At 36.3% G+C, this 15,026-nt stretch overlaps 1 protein-coding gene across 7 annotated transcripts in view; it reads right to left on the bottom strand.

Moving 5' to 3' along the window:
- The window catches only part of LOC123697677 (espin), a 50,044-nt gene that overhangs the window by 18,211 nt on the left and 16,807 nt on the right, over positions 1-15,026 (bottom strand). For 6 of the 7 annotated variants that reach the window (XM_045644197.1, XM_045644193.1, XM_045644194.1 and 3 more), the window contains 9 exons: positions 11,215-11,398; positions 8,905-9,087; positions 6,535-6,636; positions 5,818-6,022; positions 4,659-4,847; positions 4,158-4,296; positions 3,561-3,650; positions 2,893-2,998; positions 1,576-1,777 (listed from right to left, as the gene is read on the bottom strand). In XM_045644197.1, the coding sequence (XP_045500153.1) occupies positions 1,576-1,777; positions 2,893-2,998; positions 3,561-3,650; positions 4,158-4,296; positions 4,659-4,847; positions 5,818-6,022; positions 6,535-6,636; positions 8,905-9,087; positions 11,215-11,398 (1,400 nt within the window). The remainder of the gene's footprint in view (positions 1-1,575; positions 1,778-2,892; positions 2,999-3,560; positions 3,651-4,157; positions 4,297-4,658; positions 4,848-5,817; positions 6,023-6,534; positions 6,637-8,904; positions 9,088-11,214; positions 11,399-15,026) is intronic. The other variant, XM_045644196.1, reaches the window with a different exon arrangement.

The following is a 15,026-nucleotide window of genomic DNA, read 5'->3' on the forward strand; positions in this document are numbered from 1 at the left end:
GTCAATAATTAGCGTTAGCAGTTTCTATTCCATGGCGTTACGTACGTTTGTCTAAGGCCCAAGGTTTAAATACATATTATAAAATATCAATAAATTAATAAATATCAGTCATAAAATGATGTACAAACAATGTACAAATGATTACACAAGATCTATAATAATTTGAAATAATAACTAAACTTCGACAACAACAACAACAAGTGACGACAACGAGCGCGAGCGAATGACCGGGCTCAATGGCGTGCCATGACTGAGGCCTATGTCCAGCAGTGGACAAACATGGGCTGATAATGATGATGATGATGAAGAACTAAACTTCACAAATTAATTTAATATCTTTATAAAAATCAAATAATATACGTAAGTTTCTTTTCGTGCCATTTCTTAAAAGTGATTCCGTAATGAGTTAATTAATTTAATAATGAGTAATTACTTATTTGATAAAACTGTTTTATCGTGGAATTAAAAATAGTGAAGAAGCTTATAAATCGGTAATATTTTCTCGGTCCACTTACCTTTCATGCCTCAATTCCGATGATTTCTGAAACTTTATTTCTATAATTACTATTTTAAGTCTAGGATTTAAACTACGCTCTTCACCGATTTTCAAGTTAATTTTTATAAGCTATCCTATCCTATCTTATCCTACCAAAATTATTATAAATGCGATGTTTGTGTATGTATGTATGTTTTTTACTCTTTCACGCAAATACTGCTGAACCGATTACAATAAAATTTAGCACACATATAGAGGGTAACTAGGATTAAAACTGTGATTAATAAGAATAGGTTTTATCCGGAAATCCCACGGGAACGGGAACTATGCGGGTTTTTTCTTTGAAAACGCGGGCGAAGCCGCAGGCGGAAGTTAAATACCTCAAAAATAGTTAATGACTGTAAAAATACGCTACATATTATTAAACTTTTAAAAGATGTTTTTATAGGTAACTTTCTCCTAACCTACAAAATTAAAAATAAATTTTATGAAAGAGAGATAAAAATGGAATTAATTTCCTGGATGCTGAAAATGCCTTTGTATTTACAAAAGTCTAAAAATTGTCACAATTTCCTATATAAATAACTGAGTTTGTACGTTTGTAATTTGAATAGTGTAAAATAAGCCTTTTCGTGTAGAATAAGCTTAAGCTATAAGATTTGCAACGACCGAACCGATTTAATTAAGACTTTCAATAGATTATAGATGAGTTTGCAGATAACATCTACTCAATATTGCGGATCCTATTGTGAAATTTTAAAATCTTTATAACATAGTATATCAGTAAACATGCATTATTTGTAATAAACAAACACTAAAAGAATCAAAATGAAGAAAATCTTGATTTGAGATGCAACCAAATATTACTTATAGGTAACTTTACTACCTGAATTTACTACAAACCACATATTTCGTTTCGACACAAGTTTTCTTTTTAACTTACTACTCCATTTTTTGTAAACGATATATTAAGATAAACTATTTTTTGAAGTGAAACTTCTTTAGCCGCGTTGAGAGTAAAATTTCAAGAGAAAATCCCTAGAAAATTTAGCTGCAACCAATGATAATTCATAACTTACCAAGCCTACTCCTCAGTTCCGAGGGTTTCAGCGCGGGTTCCTCCAGCACAGCCGGTGGGGGTGGTGGAGGGGGTGGGGGTGGTGCTTCGTCCCCAGAACTACCTCCAGAGGAGACCCCTGATGATGCAGAGGCTTGAACCACTGTGGTATCGTCGGATACTGAGGCTCGACGGCTCCCAGCCGCTGATGATATGCGACTGGCCTGGATATAAATGTATTTTTTATAATTTCTGGGTAATATTGGGCAGTTAAACGTTAACGTAAGTAGGTATGTTATAGTCAAACCCCGAAGCTCGGCACTCTTAGGTTGGACTGGTCAAACCTCAGGTCTGGCATACAGGCATAATGACTTTGTTATTACGCCCTTTTATTAAACAATTTTCGTCAGTCTTTGTCTATCTGAGGCGTCTTGCGCGTGCGTTGCCTATGCTGCGTTTGCCTACGTCATAACTCATAACAGGTACCTACCTATATAATTATTTTTTTAACAAAAAACTAAACCGCTATCAAATGGTTAGACAAATTTTAAATGGGACCAACCGGTCACTAAATTCACTCTATGTAAATCTTAAAGAAAATGTAATAATCCTTAAAAAAGTCATAACTAATTTTTGAATAAAAATGTTACAAATACGTAACTGTCTTGTACATGGAAAGAAAAAGACCCAATAAATCATAATAATATACTAAAGTTCCATTTTGATTGTATGTGTGACTGTTTCAGAATATTAATGCAAATTCACATAAAATTTAGGGAGCCTCCCCTTAAGTCAAAGTCACTAAATTTCAAATAAAAAAATAATAATCTAAATTATAAGTCGAATTTTAAAGTTCGATTATATGGCATTATGATAATATATATACAAATAACAGAAATCGTAAACTTCCTTTCACATGTTCACAAAAATTTGGATCGTAGATCCGCGTAGCAACGGAAATAAAGAGCATTTTGATTTGATATTGCAAAAAAATAATAAAGAACTATGCACTGGTCCGAATTAAAAAATTCTTTCGGTGATAGATGGCACATTTATCGAGGAAAGCTAAAAGGCTATATACTCGTATCATCCCGCTAAGACCACCAGAAACGGAGCCATGCGGGTGAAACCGCGGGGCACAGCTAGTCTTAATATATATAAATCTCGTGTCACAATGTTTGTCCTCAATGGACTCCTAAACCACTAAACAGATTATAATAAAATTCGCACACCATGTGCAGTTCGATCCAACTTGAGAGATAGGATAGTTTAAACATGTAGGTACCACGGGCGAAGCCGGGGCGGACCACTAGTTTTTTATAAAATAGTAAAAACTTACGAAGTTCTGTGCTTTATGCGTGAGCGCAGCGAGTTTGGTCGCGATGGTAGATTTAGTTTGCGTCTCCGATGGCGGCGGTGATACCTCTTCGTAGTTTTTGCTCGAGCTAAATAAAGAATAATATAATAATTGTTATATAATTTAAATAGTATTTGAAATTTTAGATGATCATTTATTGGATTAAATACAAAAATAATTTTGAATAGCTGATTTTTTATTTGTGTGAATAAAAAATTCATACCTAATATAAAATGTTTATAATATTACGTTTGAACTGTGTTCTATAATTTTGACGAATGAACACACCAATGAAGAGGTTCTGAATTCAACCGAATGATCAAATATAAATCTCGTAACTTAGTAAAAAACACTTTAAATTCTAGCAATTTTACTACGGCTACGACTTTCATACTTTTATTTTGAACACGTCACTTTTAGCAAATAATAATATAATATGTTATTTTATCTATTTTAAATAAACTTTTGAAGTTGAAACTTCTTTAGGCGCGTTGAGAGTAAAATTTCAAGGTCGCGTCATGGCAATACCCTCATGTCATGGAGTAAGGCGACGATTTTGGTATATTTGAATCTTGCCAAAGAAGTTTCACTTCTGACACGTGGGCTCGGCTTATTTTTTATTATATATTTAATTAATTCTTGATACTCACGCGTCATTCATGTTATCTTTAGTATCATAATCAACCACGAGTCCTGCGCTTCCCGGCCGACTGTGGCTGCCGGAATCTCGGGAACTGCTCCTATTGGTAGAATATTAATATTTACTTAAAAGTAAAACAATTATTTTAACGAAGAAAATGATATTAGAGAGATATTATTATTTCAAAACGTTACTAGTAACCAGACAAATCTAACCCGCCATACTTATTTAACCCAACTATAGCGTAGCATAGCTTCTACGTAAAATAGACAGACATCATTTCTAAAGAAGTATGTTTAGACGAACCGAATCCGGTCCGGTTATTTACTTTTAAAATTCCGACATATATATTCTATGAAAACCAATATGAGCACAATCGTGCTCATAGTGATTTTCATAAAACCATTTCGACAGCGAAGCTTCCAAAATGCTTCATTTTTTGAAGCTGCCCTGATTTCACTATCAGCGTAAAAAAATTACTACCCAAAACTCCACATGGTATTTTTGGGTGGTCTTTTAGTTAAGCAGTGTTCGAAGGCTCAGAATGTCGTTTTGCATTAATTAAAACTACTACGTCACTACTTCATAAGAATAACTCTTAACCTACCTCCTCCTCTGATGTTCCTCTCGTGCAAGATAGATATCCTCATAGTGGTGATCTCGTCGCGTGGCCTCCGCCCCGCTGTCGCTGTCCGACTGCTCTTGGGTGGACGTCACTTCTTTTATACCGTGGATTTCAGCTTTTACTGTATAAAGGATTAATTATTTTAATAATGTTTAGCTTAGCTTTTAGAGTGTAGAAAGATTTTGTTTTTGAATTTTCAAATAATAATTTGGAATAAGACAGGTGATGTTGTCGCATAAAATAAATTGCATTGTTCTATAAAAAGGTACAATCTTCTTATCTCTGTAATCAGTTTTATATTAAATAAAAAGTAAACAATTTTAAACACGAATTTTTATTTTTTCCCTTCCCATAAAATGTTATATTTAAGCTATGCTGTTGCATGCAATTAGAACATTTTTCTCACAATCATTTACTATTTCGACTGATACTATAATATTCTTTGTTTTTATGTAGGTAAGTATAATACAAATATTCACTAACCTGTAACAGTAGGTGCCTCCTGTCCCTCCGCAGGGCCCCGGGGCCCCGGCGAGCGCGCATGGAACAGGTCCCGGACCCGCTGGTACAACGCGGCCGGGGCCCCGCCGCCGTTCGACCCGTGCAGGAACCAGCCCGACGCCGTGTCCGCGTCCGACGCGGAGCACGCTGTGGAATGCTTGCTTGTGTGATCTTGTGGGACAAGTGATTTTGAACTTTATCACAAGGTAATAACATAACTTTTTTAAATATGAGCTTGGCAAAGATGTGATACAATTCGTATTGATCTTTAGTCGTATTTATCTTAATTAAATAGCACAATTACCAAACTATTTAGTCCCTGAACATAATTTTTATAAGACGGATTCACACCTAGCAAGTGCCAAGCAGCATATCGTTCTATTCCTATTGTAATTCATATACGAATACTATTTTAATTAAAATGAAATAATTTTAAATAAATTATACAAAACATACATATAACTACTCACACATCGTCCTCCACGGCGGTCAATCAAAACACAACTAGGTACTAACAATGCAACATAAACTCAATAACAATATACGGATAGTTCATGTCCCATTTGCTACACAGTCCATTTATTTTATTCTAAATACTTTTTTCGCATAAAATTGACATGCTAGGTTTTCACGGTTGATATAAAAAGCCAGTCATTGCAGGTATTTGAACTTCAAAAATAATTATTGCTGTGTATGGATTCATCAAAGATCAAAACGACTTTGTTTCTTATCTAATAACAAACGCAAGCTAATAAGTACTTACCTAATGGAAATTTAATTTGGAATACTTTATTTTATATACTGGAATTACATGCAACTATTTTAATCCCAGTTCAAAATATTATCCTATTACTTAATCGTTATTATGGAAATTTTAATTTGTAAAACATTTTATTATATACTGGACTTATATGCAACTATTTTATCCTCAACTCCATGACTATCCTCACTACCTCCTAATAAAATTATTCTAATGAATTATTCTAATCATATTCTACAATCTTCATACGAATATTCACCAAATGGGGTTCACGAACAGCCCTTCAATCAACGCTGAGCTGATCGAGCTCACGGTAGCGATTGAACCACGCGGCTCACGCAGGGTAGCTTCTGTATGCCCATAGAGAAAGTACTAACTAACCTGAACTCTCTTCTCCCGAAGACGCATGGTTCACAGCTCTCTGCATGGGGTTCACATACAGGCCATCAGCTGGTCCAGATCGCGCAGAACTTATAGAGCCCACGGTTGAAACTGAGGCACGTCTCTCACGGGGAGAACTCCTGTCTGGTCCGTGCAGGAAGAACGGGGAACGGGTGGTCGCGTTCACGCAACCGGTTAGCGCGCACTGTAAGTTTGGGGTAAATAATTCAATACATGGCTAGTTTGCATAGCTTATTAGACAAAATAATGTATGAAAAAAGACGTGTGGCACTCGAGGACTGCCGCGGTAAAGCTATTGCATAGCATGCCTTCAAGCCACACCTCCGTGCCCGTCGGAAGTGGGGAGCGTGAGGTTTTTTCGTTACGGAATTTCTAGATTTGGTCCCCACGCTCAAGGCCCGCGATAGAAGCTATGCAATAGCTTAAAAAAAACGTCAAAAAATCCATCAAAGCCATCATAAACAAAAACAAGTAGTCTTTTTGGTTATTACTTAGGTACTTCTAACAGATTGTGAAAAGTGATCAACATTTCTAGGATTTGTAAAGGAACTCCATAAGATTACTTCATCATGGAACTTTTCGTTCGCAACCTAATAGTTAGGTAATCACTACCTATCTAAACTATACTACAGTACAGCTAATAGTACTATTTTTAATACTTTAACTATTTATTACTTTGAAATTTAGTAAACTTACACGTGCTTCTCCAGGAGTGCAAGCGCAGGCATGGACTGCTTTATACGAAGACAGTTGCTTGTTGTCTCCAGCCGCACCGGCAGCCACCAGCACATTCAAACACTGCAATCAAATAACAATCGACTTTTATTATGCTTAGAAAACTTTCATAGGATATAATCTATACATATAATAAATCTGTAGAAGGGTCAATTCTGTACATTGAAAATATTGAAAAAATAAATAGCAGGGGGTGTTACTGGATCGATACCAAGCCCAAACATGTGATTAAAATAATTTTTGTCTGTCTGTCTGTCTGTATGTTCAGGCATCACGTGAAAACTAACGGTTCGATTTCGATGAAACTTGGTATAATTATACCTTATTATCCTGGGCATAAAATAGGATACTTTTTATCCCGGAAAAATACGTAGAAAAAAAATAAATCGTAATTTTTCTTAATTTTTCCGCGCGGACGGAGTCGCGGGCGGAAGCTAGTAATGTCATAAAAGGCTGACCAGCCCCCCTAGCCAAGTGGTTTTCTGTTAGCGTAGCGTTCAATAGAATAGACTACGAATGTATGAGATTGACGTAAGCTGTAGATACGATCTACAGCTTACGTCAATCTCATACATTCGTAGTCTATTCTATTGAACGCTAAGTGGTTTTCTGTTAGCGTAGCGTTCAATAGGATAGACTACGAATGTATGAGATTGACGTAAGCTGTAGATCGTATCTACAGCTTACGTCAATCTCATACATTCGTAGTCTATATCTACAGCTTACGTCAATCTCATACATTCGTAGTCTATTCTATTGAACGCTACGCTAACAGAAAACCACTTGGCTAGGGGGGCAGTATTACTACTTGCTAGTATAACAACAGGGCAGTGGTTGCAACATAACTTGAGGTGGCCACTTCCTTTGCTTTCTTTCCAATAAAAATATGCACATTTCCTTCGCTCCAGAATGTAGTATAAAACCATAATTAAGACTTTATGGACAATGAAAAGGATCCATAAATATAGCTATAAGCTGACACGGAAAGAGACACTTTATCTTACAAAAGTAAAAGCTAAACTACAACATGAAAATTAATGACAATGAATTTAAAATTGTCTTAAAACTTTCGCCATCCCATCTTTTCAATTCTCTACAATTACAGATACAATTACGCAATTTTCTTACAATATTATTTGGTACAAACACACGGGAAGCTGTAATGAAGACGTTAGATAATATAAACAGAAAAACAAATGACAGATACGTACATAATATGTTGATCAAGTGCTGTGCGTATACGAAACATATCATTAGACCAGAAGGAAGATATCGTGTTCAGTCACGCGTTCGCAATTCTTACCTAATCTATTTTAAATTAAATAATTAGAAAGCTGGCAAGGTGGAAAATTGGCGATAATAACTGGTATGTTTATCGTTGAGCAAGTCTTCTTAGTACCATCACATGGATGCGTTACATCATTTTGGATATTTCATAAACCTGACTTGAAACATCGATATTATTAACTATCTATTACAACAGAAACTTAAATAAATGAATATATCTTGAGAAAGATAAATTTACCTCTCGTAGGGATTTTCACTATTAGGTTTTAATATTGTTAAAAATCTCTGTATCATCAGATACCTAATCATGGTCTATTAATGTTTAATTTAACAGCATTTTCAATATTACTTTTTGTATTTTAATTATTAACGTACAACAAACTCCACTTCCAATTATCAACACGAATTCTTGATAAGGGCATATAATTAGAGAGAAAGTATCAAAACTGCGCAATTACGCATCAAACATGACGCTGATTCGTGGCTGATACACTTTCATAGCCATTGTCTTGTTTGTATGGAAAGTGAATTAAACAAGCCCGTTTCAATAAACTCTTTGTGATTGTATGGGAATCTGATTATTCTTTGAAGCTATGAATCAATGCATATTTCTTGTAGTTTAATTTTATATTTTGTGCGAAATTAATCATATTTGATAAACACTAATAGTCAATAGACACAAAGTACCAGCGAATATACCAGCGAAAACAAACGAAAGGTCCCTACATGGTCCCTATGGTATTGGTAGTCACTAAAATCAATGACATTTTGTCATTTATGAAAAGGAAAATGAAATCAAGCACACATATAGAGGATTAGAGGATAGAACTTGGATTAATACATAGGATAGATTTTATCCCGGAAATCCCACGGGAACGGGAACTATGCGGGTTTAACTTTGAAAACGCGGGCGAAGCCGCTGGCGGAAAGCTAGTAATATAATAAAAACTCGTAATATATTACCTTACCACAGGCATGAAATTATTAGCTATAGTCCCACACATATTCGCATGAACCTAACCAGACCACATATCAAAACCTCACCTCTAAATGATGATTCTCAGCTGCATCATTGATGGGACTCTTGCCATGTCTGTCCAGATGCAGTCTGGCTCCATGACGCAGCAGCCAGCGGACTGTCGCCAGGTGGCCACGTGATGCTGCGAAGTGCAGGGGAGTAGCCCCGTCCCCGTCTCTAGCGTTCGGGTCCACGCCACGCTCGACGATCTAGAATGTTCGATGGGTTGTTTAGAATGTTTACTATATAAAAAATAGGGGTATATTTTTGGTAAAAATGAATGGAATGTTTAGTACGTTTACTAGGTAAAAAATAGGGGAATTGTTTTGGTGAAAAGATATTAGATTACCAAAAAACATCTAAGTAAGTAGTTATTTTGTTAATATGTTTAAATTACGCGAATTAAATTATTGAAAACTGAAATAGTAATTATAAATATTTATCAAATAACCCAAAAAATAGGGTTTTGATTTATTTATTGATTGATCACTACAAATACGAAGCTTTACAAAGTTTTAAGTCACTAAACTAAACTAATATTTACAAGTCTATAATATCTATGATTTTATAGACTTGAAAATATTAGTATATAATATTAGATATAATTATTCTTTATCTCGTATGTTTCTCTTTATATTACTTCCTGAAAGTCAAAACGAATCATATCTTTAGCTAATATAAAACGTCACGAAACTCATATCTAACGATTTATTCAACTTTCTCTTTACATTTATTGCTCACTATAATTGCCGAGCATTGATTGTAACTGGTAACATTATGCCCATATTGTCCACACAATGACAATGTAATAATGCTTTCTTCCACATAAAAAGTGCGGTTTTCTACTGCAGTTTCCGTTTAGGATGCATTTGAAAGTTGCCAGTTATTATATTTACCCATTATTTACCGTAATTATAGGGAAGATGGAATAGTCATGGCGAGTTAAATTGCCAACATCCCATTCTGATGTTATGTAATTTTTATATGTGCTTTGTAATGATACTTTCAATTACCATATTTGGATTTAAATATACGTTATTCAAATATTATTCTTATGTAAAACATAATTACATAATATGTATGGTTAAGCTGTCATTTGGCTTTATGTTGCTCTATTTTGATATGAAAACATCCGAACTAATAATATTAATGTTTTTTGTTATGTTGAAGCATTATTTTATAGTTCTATTGATTGTTAATTACAGTAATAATAATATTTTATATAATTTTACGTTTAATAAGCGGTGATTGAAAAACTTCTTCGTACTTACACAATTCTATTGTAAATAATTTGTAAAATCCTATAAATGTGAAACAACGATTAAACGATTAAGTACCTAACTATAATTGTTAATTATATTAAGTGTTATTTAATATATTAATGAAATATCGACTGTTTTTTTGTAATCCACGATTTATAATTGAATCTATTATCATATGGTTTGTGTTCTATTTACGACTGAAAAACGGGTACACGGAAATTTTCTTTGTGTAAAATGTCTAAGGGTTTTATAAAAATAATGGAGTCCCATTTATTCTTAGCCTAACCATCTTAAATAAGAGTGAGAGAAACATTGATTATCTCCAATAAACACAGGGAAGATGGCGAGTAATCAAGATTGGCATACGATCGGAAAATATCACTCTTCCTTATGATAAAGTAATTTTCAATCATATAACAGATAAATAGTGTTACCACGCTTATGTATTTCCTCCGGTAGTTATTGATGTATAATCTGTATCAAATATTATGCAATACTGTGAAAAAATGAATTACATATAATGACTTTCTTTGTGTTTATATAATAAAGGAACTCACGATATTTCGATTGCTATTGTAATTATGGGTACAATGTAATGTATGGTGTTTAAAATGACTTTATATTCGTGTCTAGGAAATCTTTAGTCTAATCGTCTGTCAGTTTCAAATGTGTATTATGGAAAATAGAAAGACTATTTATTTAAAAGGTGCATTAAAAACTATTAAACGGTTAACTAATTTCGTATGGATGTAATTTTCAATGCATAAATATCTCTATCATAGACTCTATCCCGCCAACTTTTTTCTGACATAATACAAGCTTTAGACTTCCAAAAAAATATTATTATAATAAATAATATTGTATTAAAACCCCTTGACACTGAGATGTACGAATTACGATCTTAATCCTGGAGGACTGTTTTCTTATCATTCCCATTCCATTCCTTTATTTACATTATCCTTTAAAAGCAGGGAATGCCTTTACAGGGGCCAGCCCAACTTCTGCAAATGCTCGTGGGCGTTCGCTTACCATAGATGAACCAGCTTGCCCACTCTAACATAAGAAAAAGCTCACCATCCATTTCACGCAATCCAAGCAGCCAGTCTGTGCAGCCGCATGTATAGGCAGCATTCCATCGCGTGCCCTCGCATCCAGCCGCCCTCCCGCCTCCAGGACTAAATACTTGAGCACCGCTAGATGGCCCTCCTGTGCAGCTAGGTACACGGGTGTGACGTCATTGTCCATTGCCGTGTTCGCGCTGTGAACAATAGATAATGTATGTTATTTTATTGAATGTTAAGAAATATATAATAAGAAATATTGAAAATTAGATGACCATATTCATGAATCATAGTAAAAAAATACCAAATTTTCGTGTCAATGTTCCCTTATACTATTCAGCAATTTGATTAAGTATCTTTTATTTATGTTATAATTGATAATATTATATTTTGTTTCAACAAACGTTTTCAAAACTTCGTTGAAATTGCAATATTTTAATGCTAATAACAACTTCATCTATTAAGATTATTCTTGCTTTACAAGCAAAATGTTAATACAAATCCCAATCCCTAAATAAATAAGCAATCTAGGTGCATTCCAAGTAAGCTAAGTAACCTCATAGAACCAAAACAGTTTTACTATTGTCTTAGTTTAAGATGAATCACACATATCATGTTTAAAAACAAACCTTATTAAAACCGGATTAAAAACGTGTTTAATGTAACAAAAAGAGCAGTCATCGCCAAGCCTATTACCAAAATGTCGTAACTGACCTCTCGGCAAAGTGAAAACAAGTCAAATAAAAGTGAAACGTGAGACTAACGGGACTCCGTGATAGACGAGTCTTACGTGTGTGTTGTAATCATTATTATTTAATAGATATGTATTTATTAGTGATGTTATGCAGAATCTTGTATCACGTCCCTGGCCACAAATTGTAACATGGGTCTTTTTTGTGTGCGTTTTCTAAATCAGTTGTTTGTGTATTAGGTGTTCCATTTTAATAAGTTATATCTATCCAAGTATTCATATTTTTAAATACATCACTAGTGTTAGCGACGCGCCATTCCAAAAAATAATAATAATTTTTAAAATAGATTATTACATTATACTTAGTCAATATTGTCTATGATTGTGATTGTTTTAATCTGTAGTAATTTAACATAATCTGTATAAGCTACGGCGAGCCACTGCTGCGTCAGTGACTCGTCCAGTTCTTCGGCCTCCTCTCACCTGAGCGCACGTATGTTACTAAATTTTCTATCTGTACTTTCTAATTGCCAAATCTACATTAAAGCCTAATTTTATTTTATCTACTCGACTGGCATTTTTTTATTTTCCACTTCGCACCAACATTAGTGGTCCTTCGAGCCGGATCATGTTCCGCACACCAAAGGGGACACGCAGTTCGAGAGCACGTGGTGCGGCAAGCCAAGAAGGGCACGTGGTTGCCGCAAAATCTTCTCATCTGCGGTTACACGTGGGGAGCATAAAATCGGAACCAGCGCTAAATTTGGATAAGAAAACCCCAGTCGAGTCACACGTGGCAATGGCGGCAAGTAGTCGAGGTTCTCAAGCGTCGAACACATCGAAGTCGGCTCGGCGCAAACAGTTATTATTGGAAGCCGCTAAAAAGAAAGCGGAAATTGAAATAGATTTAATAAATAAAACGTTAGAAGCAGATTTGGCCGCGCTTAGTGACGAAGAGGAGGAACAAAAGGTATACTGCAGTTCACTTATCAGGGAGCCTGTTCGCAGCCACGTAGAGGAATGGGTGGAAAGCCAGCACATCGAAGCACCAGACGGGCAGGGAGCCCCCAACCAAGGTATCACTACGGGCTCACTGCAACAAGCCGCGCCACCGCCATTGCCGGCCGCGGCACCAGACTCGATACACCAGTTGGCTTCTGCAATAAGGGACCTCACAACCGCAAGTTGCAGCAACATGGCGAACAGCAACCTACTCAGCCGGATGAGCACGCCTCGGGATCTGCCAGAATTCTCAGGTGACCCAATGGAATGGTTGTTGTTCAAGCAGGCTTATCAGGAATCAACAAATTTATGTAAATTCACCGATAAAGAGAACATATGGAGGCTGCGAAAATGCCTACGTGGTGCCGCCAAGGAGTCGGTGGCATCATTATTTATAAGTGCCACGTCACCCGAAAAGGTACTGGCTACTTTGGAATTACAGTTTGGAAATCCAGATATAATTATTATGAGGATTCAACGTGACATACAAAAGTTACAACCGTTGCCAAACGATTATTATAATTACATCGTCGCATTTTCAATCAAGATTCAAAATTATGTTGAAGCTGTACGAGCAGTGGGGCGACAGGAACATCTTCAGGGCTTCAGTATCGTCTCCAGCATCCTTTCAAAGCTCCCTTCCGTTCTCATTGGAAAATGGACGGACTACAGCTACAACCGCATCAAGGAAGGGCGTGAGGCAAGGTTAGTTGTATTGTCAGAATTTTTACACTGTGAAGCGTTAAAAACAACAACCACCTCAAGTAATTTATTCAATTATCGGAACGACAGTAATTATTGCAACAGAAACAAAAGCCAAGAAGTGCACGGTAGAACGCATACAGTTTTAATACAGTCCGACAAACGCGACAATAAAATATGTCGTTTTTGCAAGAAAAATACGCATATATTAACAGAGTGCAAATTATTTCAAAAGGCGCTGAAAAAAGTTAGATGGCAGCATGTAAAGAACAATGGGCTCTGTTACAAATGTTTAATATCCAAGCATGAGAGGAACACATGCCGAGCGCCGGTGTGCGACGAGGACGGGTGCGGCCGGGAGCATCACCGCTTACTTCATTACCCGATCAACAGCGTCGCGAGTGCAAGTGAAGTGATTAGTCTCGGGCAAGTGCCGCGTGAGCCCGAGATAAGGCCTGTTACCGAAACTATAACCCACATTAAAGCAAGTGATTCCCCAAAAGTGTTCCTAAAAGTGGTCCCCATAACTGTACGCGGTCCCAACGGTATAGTGCAAACCACGGCGTTATTAGACGACGGTTCGTCAGTGTCACTTATAGACTCTAATCTAGCGGCCCGCGTCGGGCTACGAGGCCGGCGGGAAACAATGCGCGTGCGAGGCGCGTTCAATAATGAAATTGTTTGCGAATACACACATGTAAACGTAGACCTTAAGGGTTTAGATAATAAGGTGCATAATGTAAAGATGAGATGCGTTAGTAATTTATGTTTACCGTTACAGTCATTATCTATATTAAATGATATTACGTGTTATTCACATTTATATGAAACTAGCGGTCCGCCCCGGCTTCGCCCGTGGTACATATTAACGTTTTCTCTACATAAGAACCATCCTCGTACTTCAAGGAATATAATAAAAAAAGAATTATCGAAATCGGTTCAGCCGTTCTCGAGTTATGGAATTACAACGAAAAGTGGCATTGATTTTTATATATTAGATAAAAGCACATTTATATACTGTAGATTCGAAACCTCAAATTTTAATTGGACAAGATAACCACTATTTATTAACGCCTTTAGCGATTAAAGTAGGAAGTTTGAATGAGCCGTCTGCTACACTTACCCCTCTAGGCTGGTGCGTCCATGGGAAATCTTCTATTCCTAGGGGGCCGTATGGGGCCCGGAACTACTTACCATCCAGCGCCGAAACCAACTTGCATATTTCTGTTGCTGCTGAGGGCTGCGCTGGTGAAGATACATACCTGCTGAGGGAGATTCATGAGGAGGTTCGACGGTCTTTTATTTTAGATTCCTTAGGTGTGATGACTAAGCCGCGTCAGCACGCGGACGAGGTTCGCGCGGTCGCCTTACTCGAGCAATCGGCTGAGCTGGTGGACGGCCGGTGGCACGTGAGTCTCCCATGGCGCAGC

Source organism: Colias croceus, chromosome 15, assembly GCF_905220415.1.
Source record: "Colias croceus chromosome 15, ilColCroc2.1".
Taxonomy (NCBI): Eukaryota; Metazoa; Arthropoda; class Insecta; order Lepidoptera; family Pieridae; genus Colias; species Colias croceus.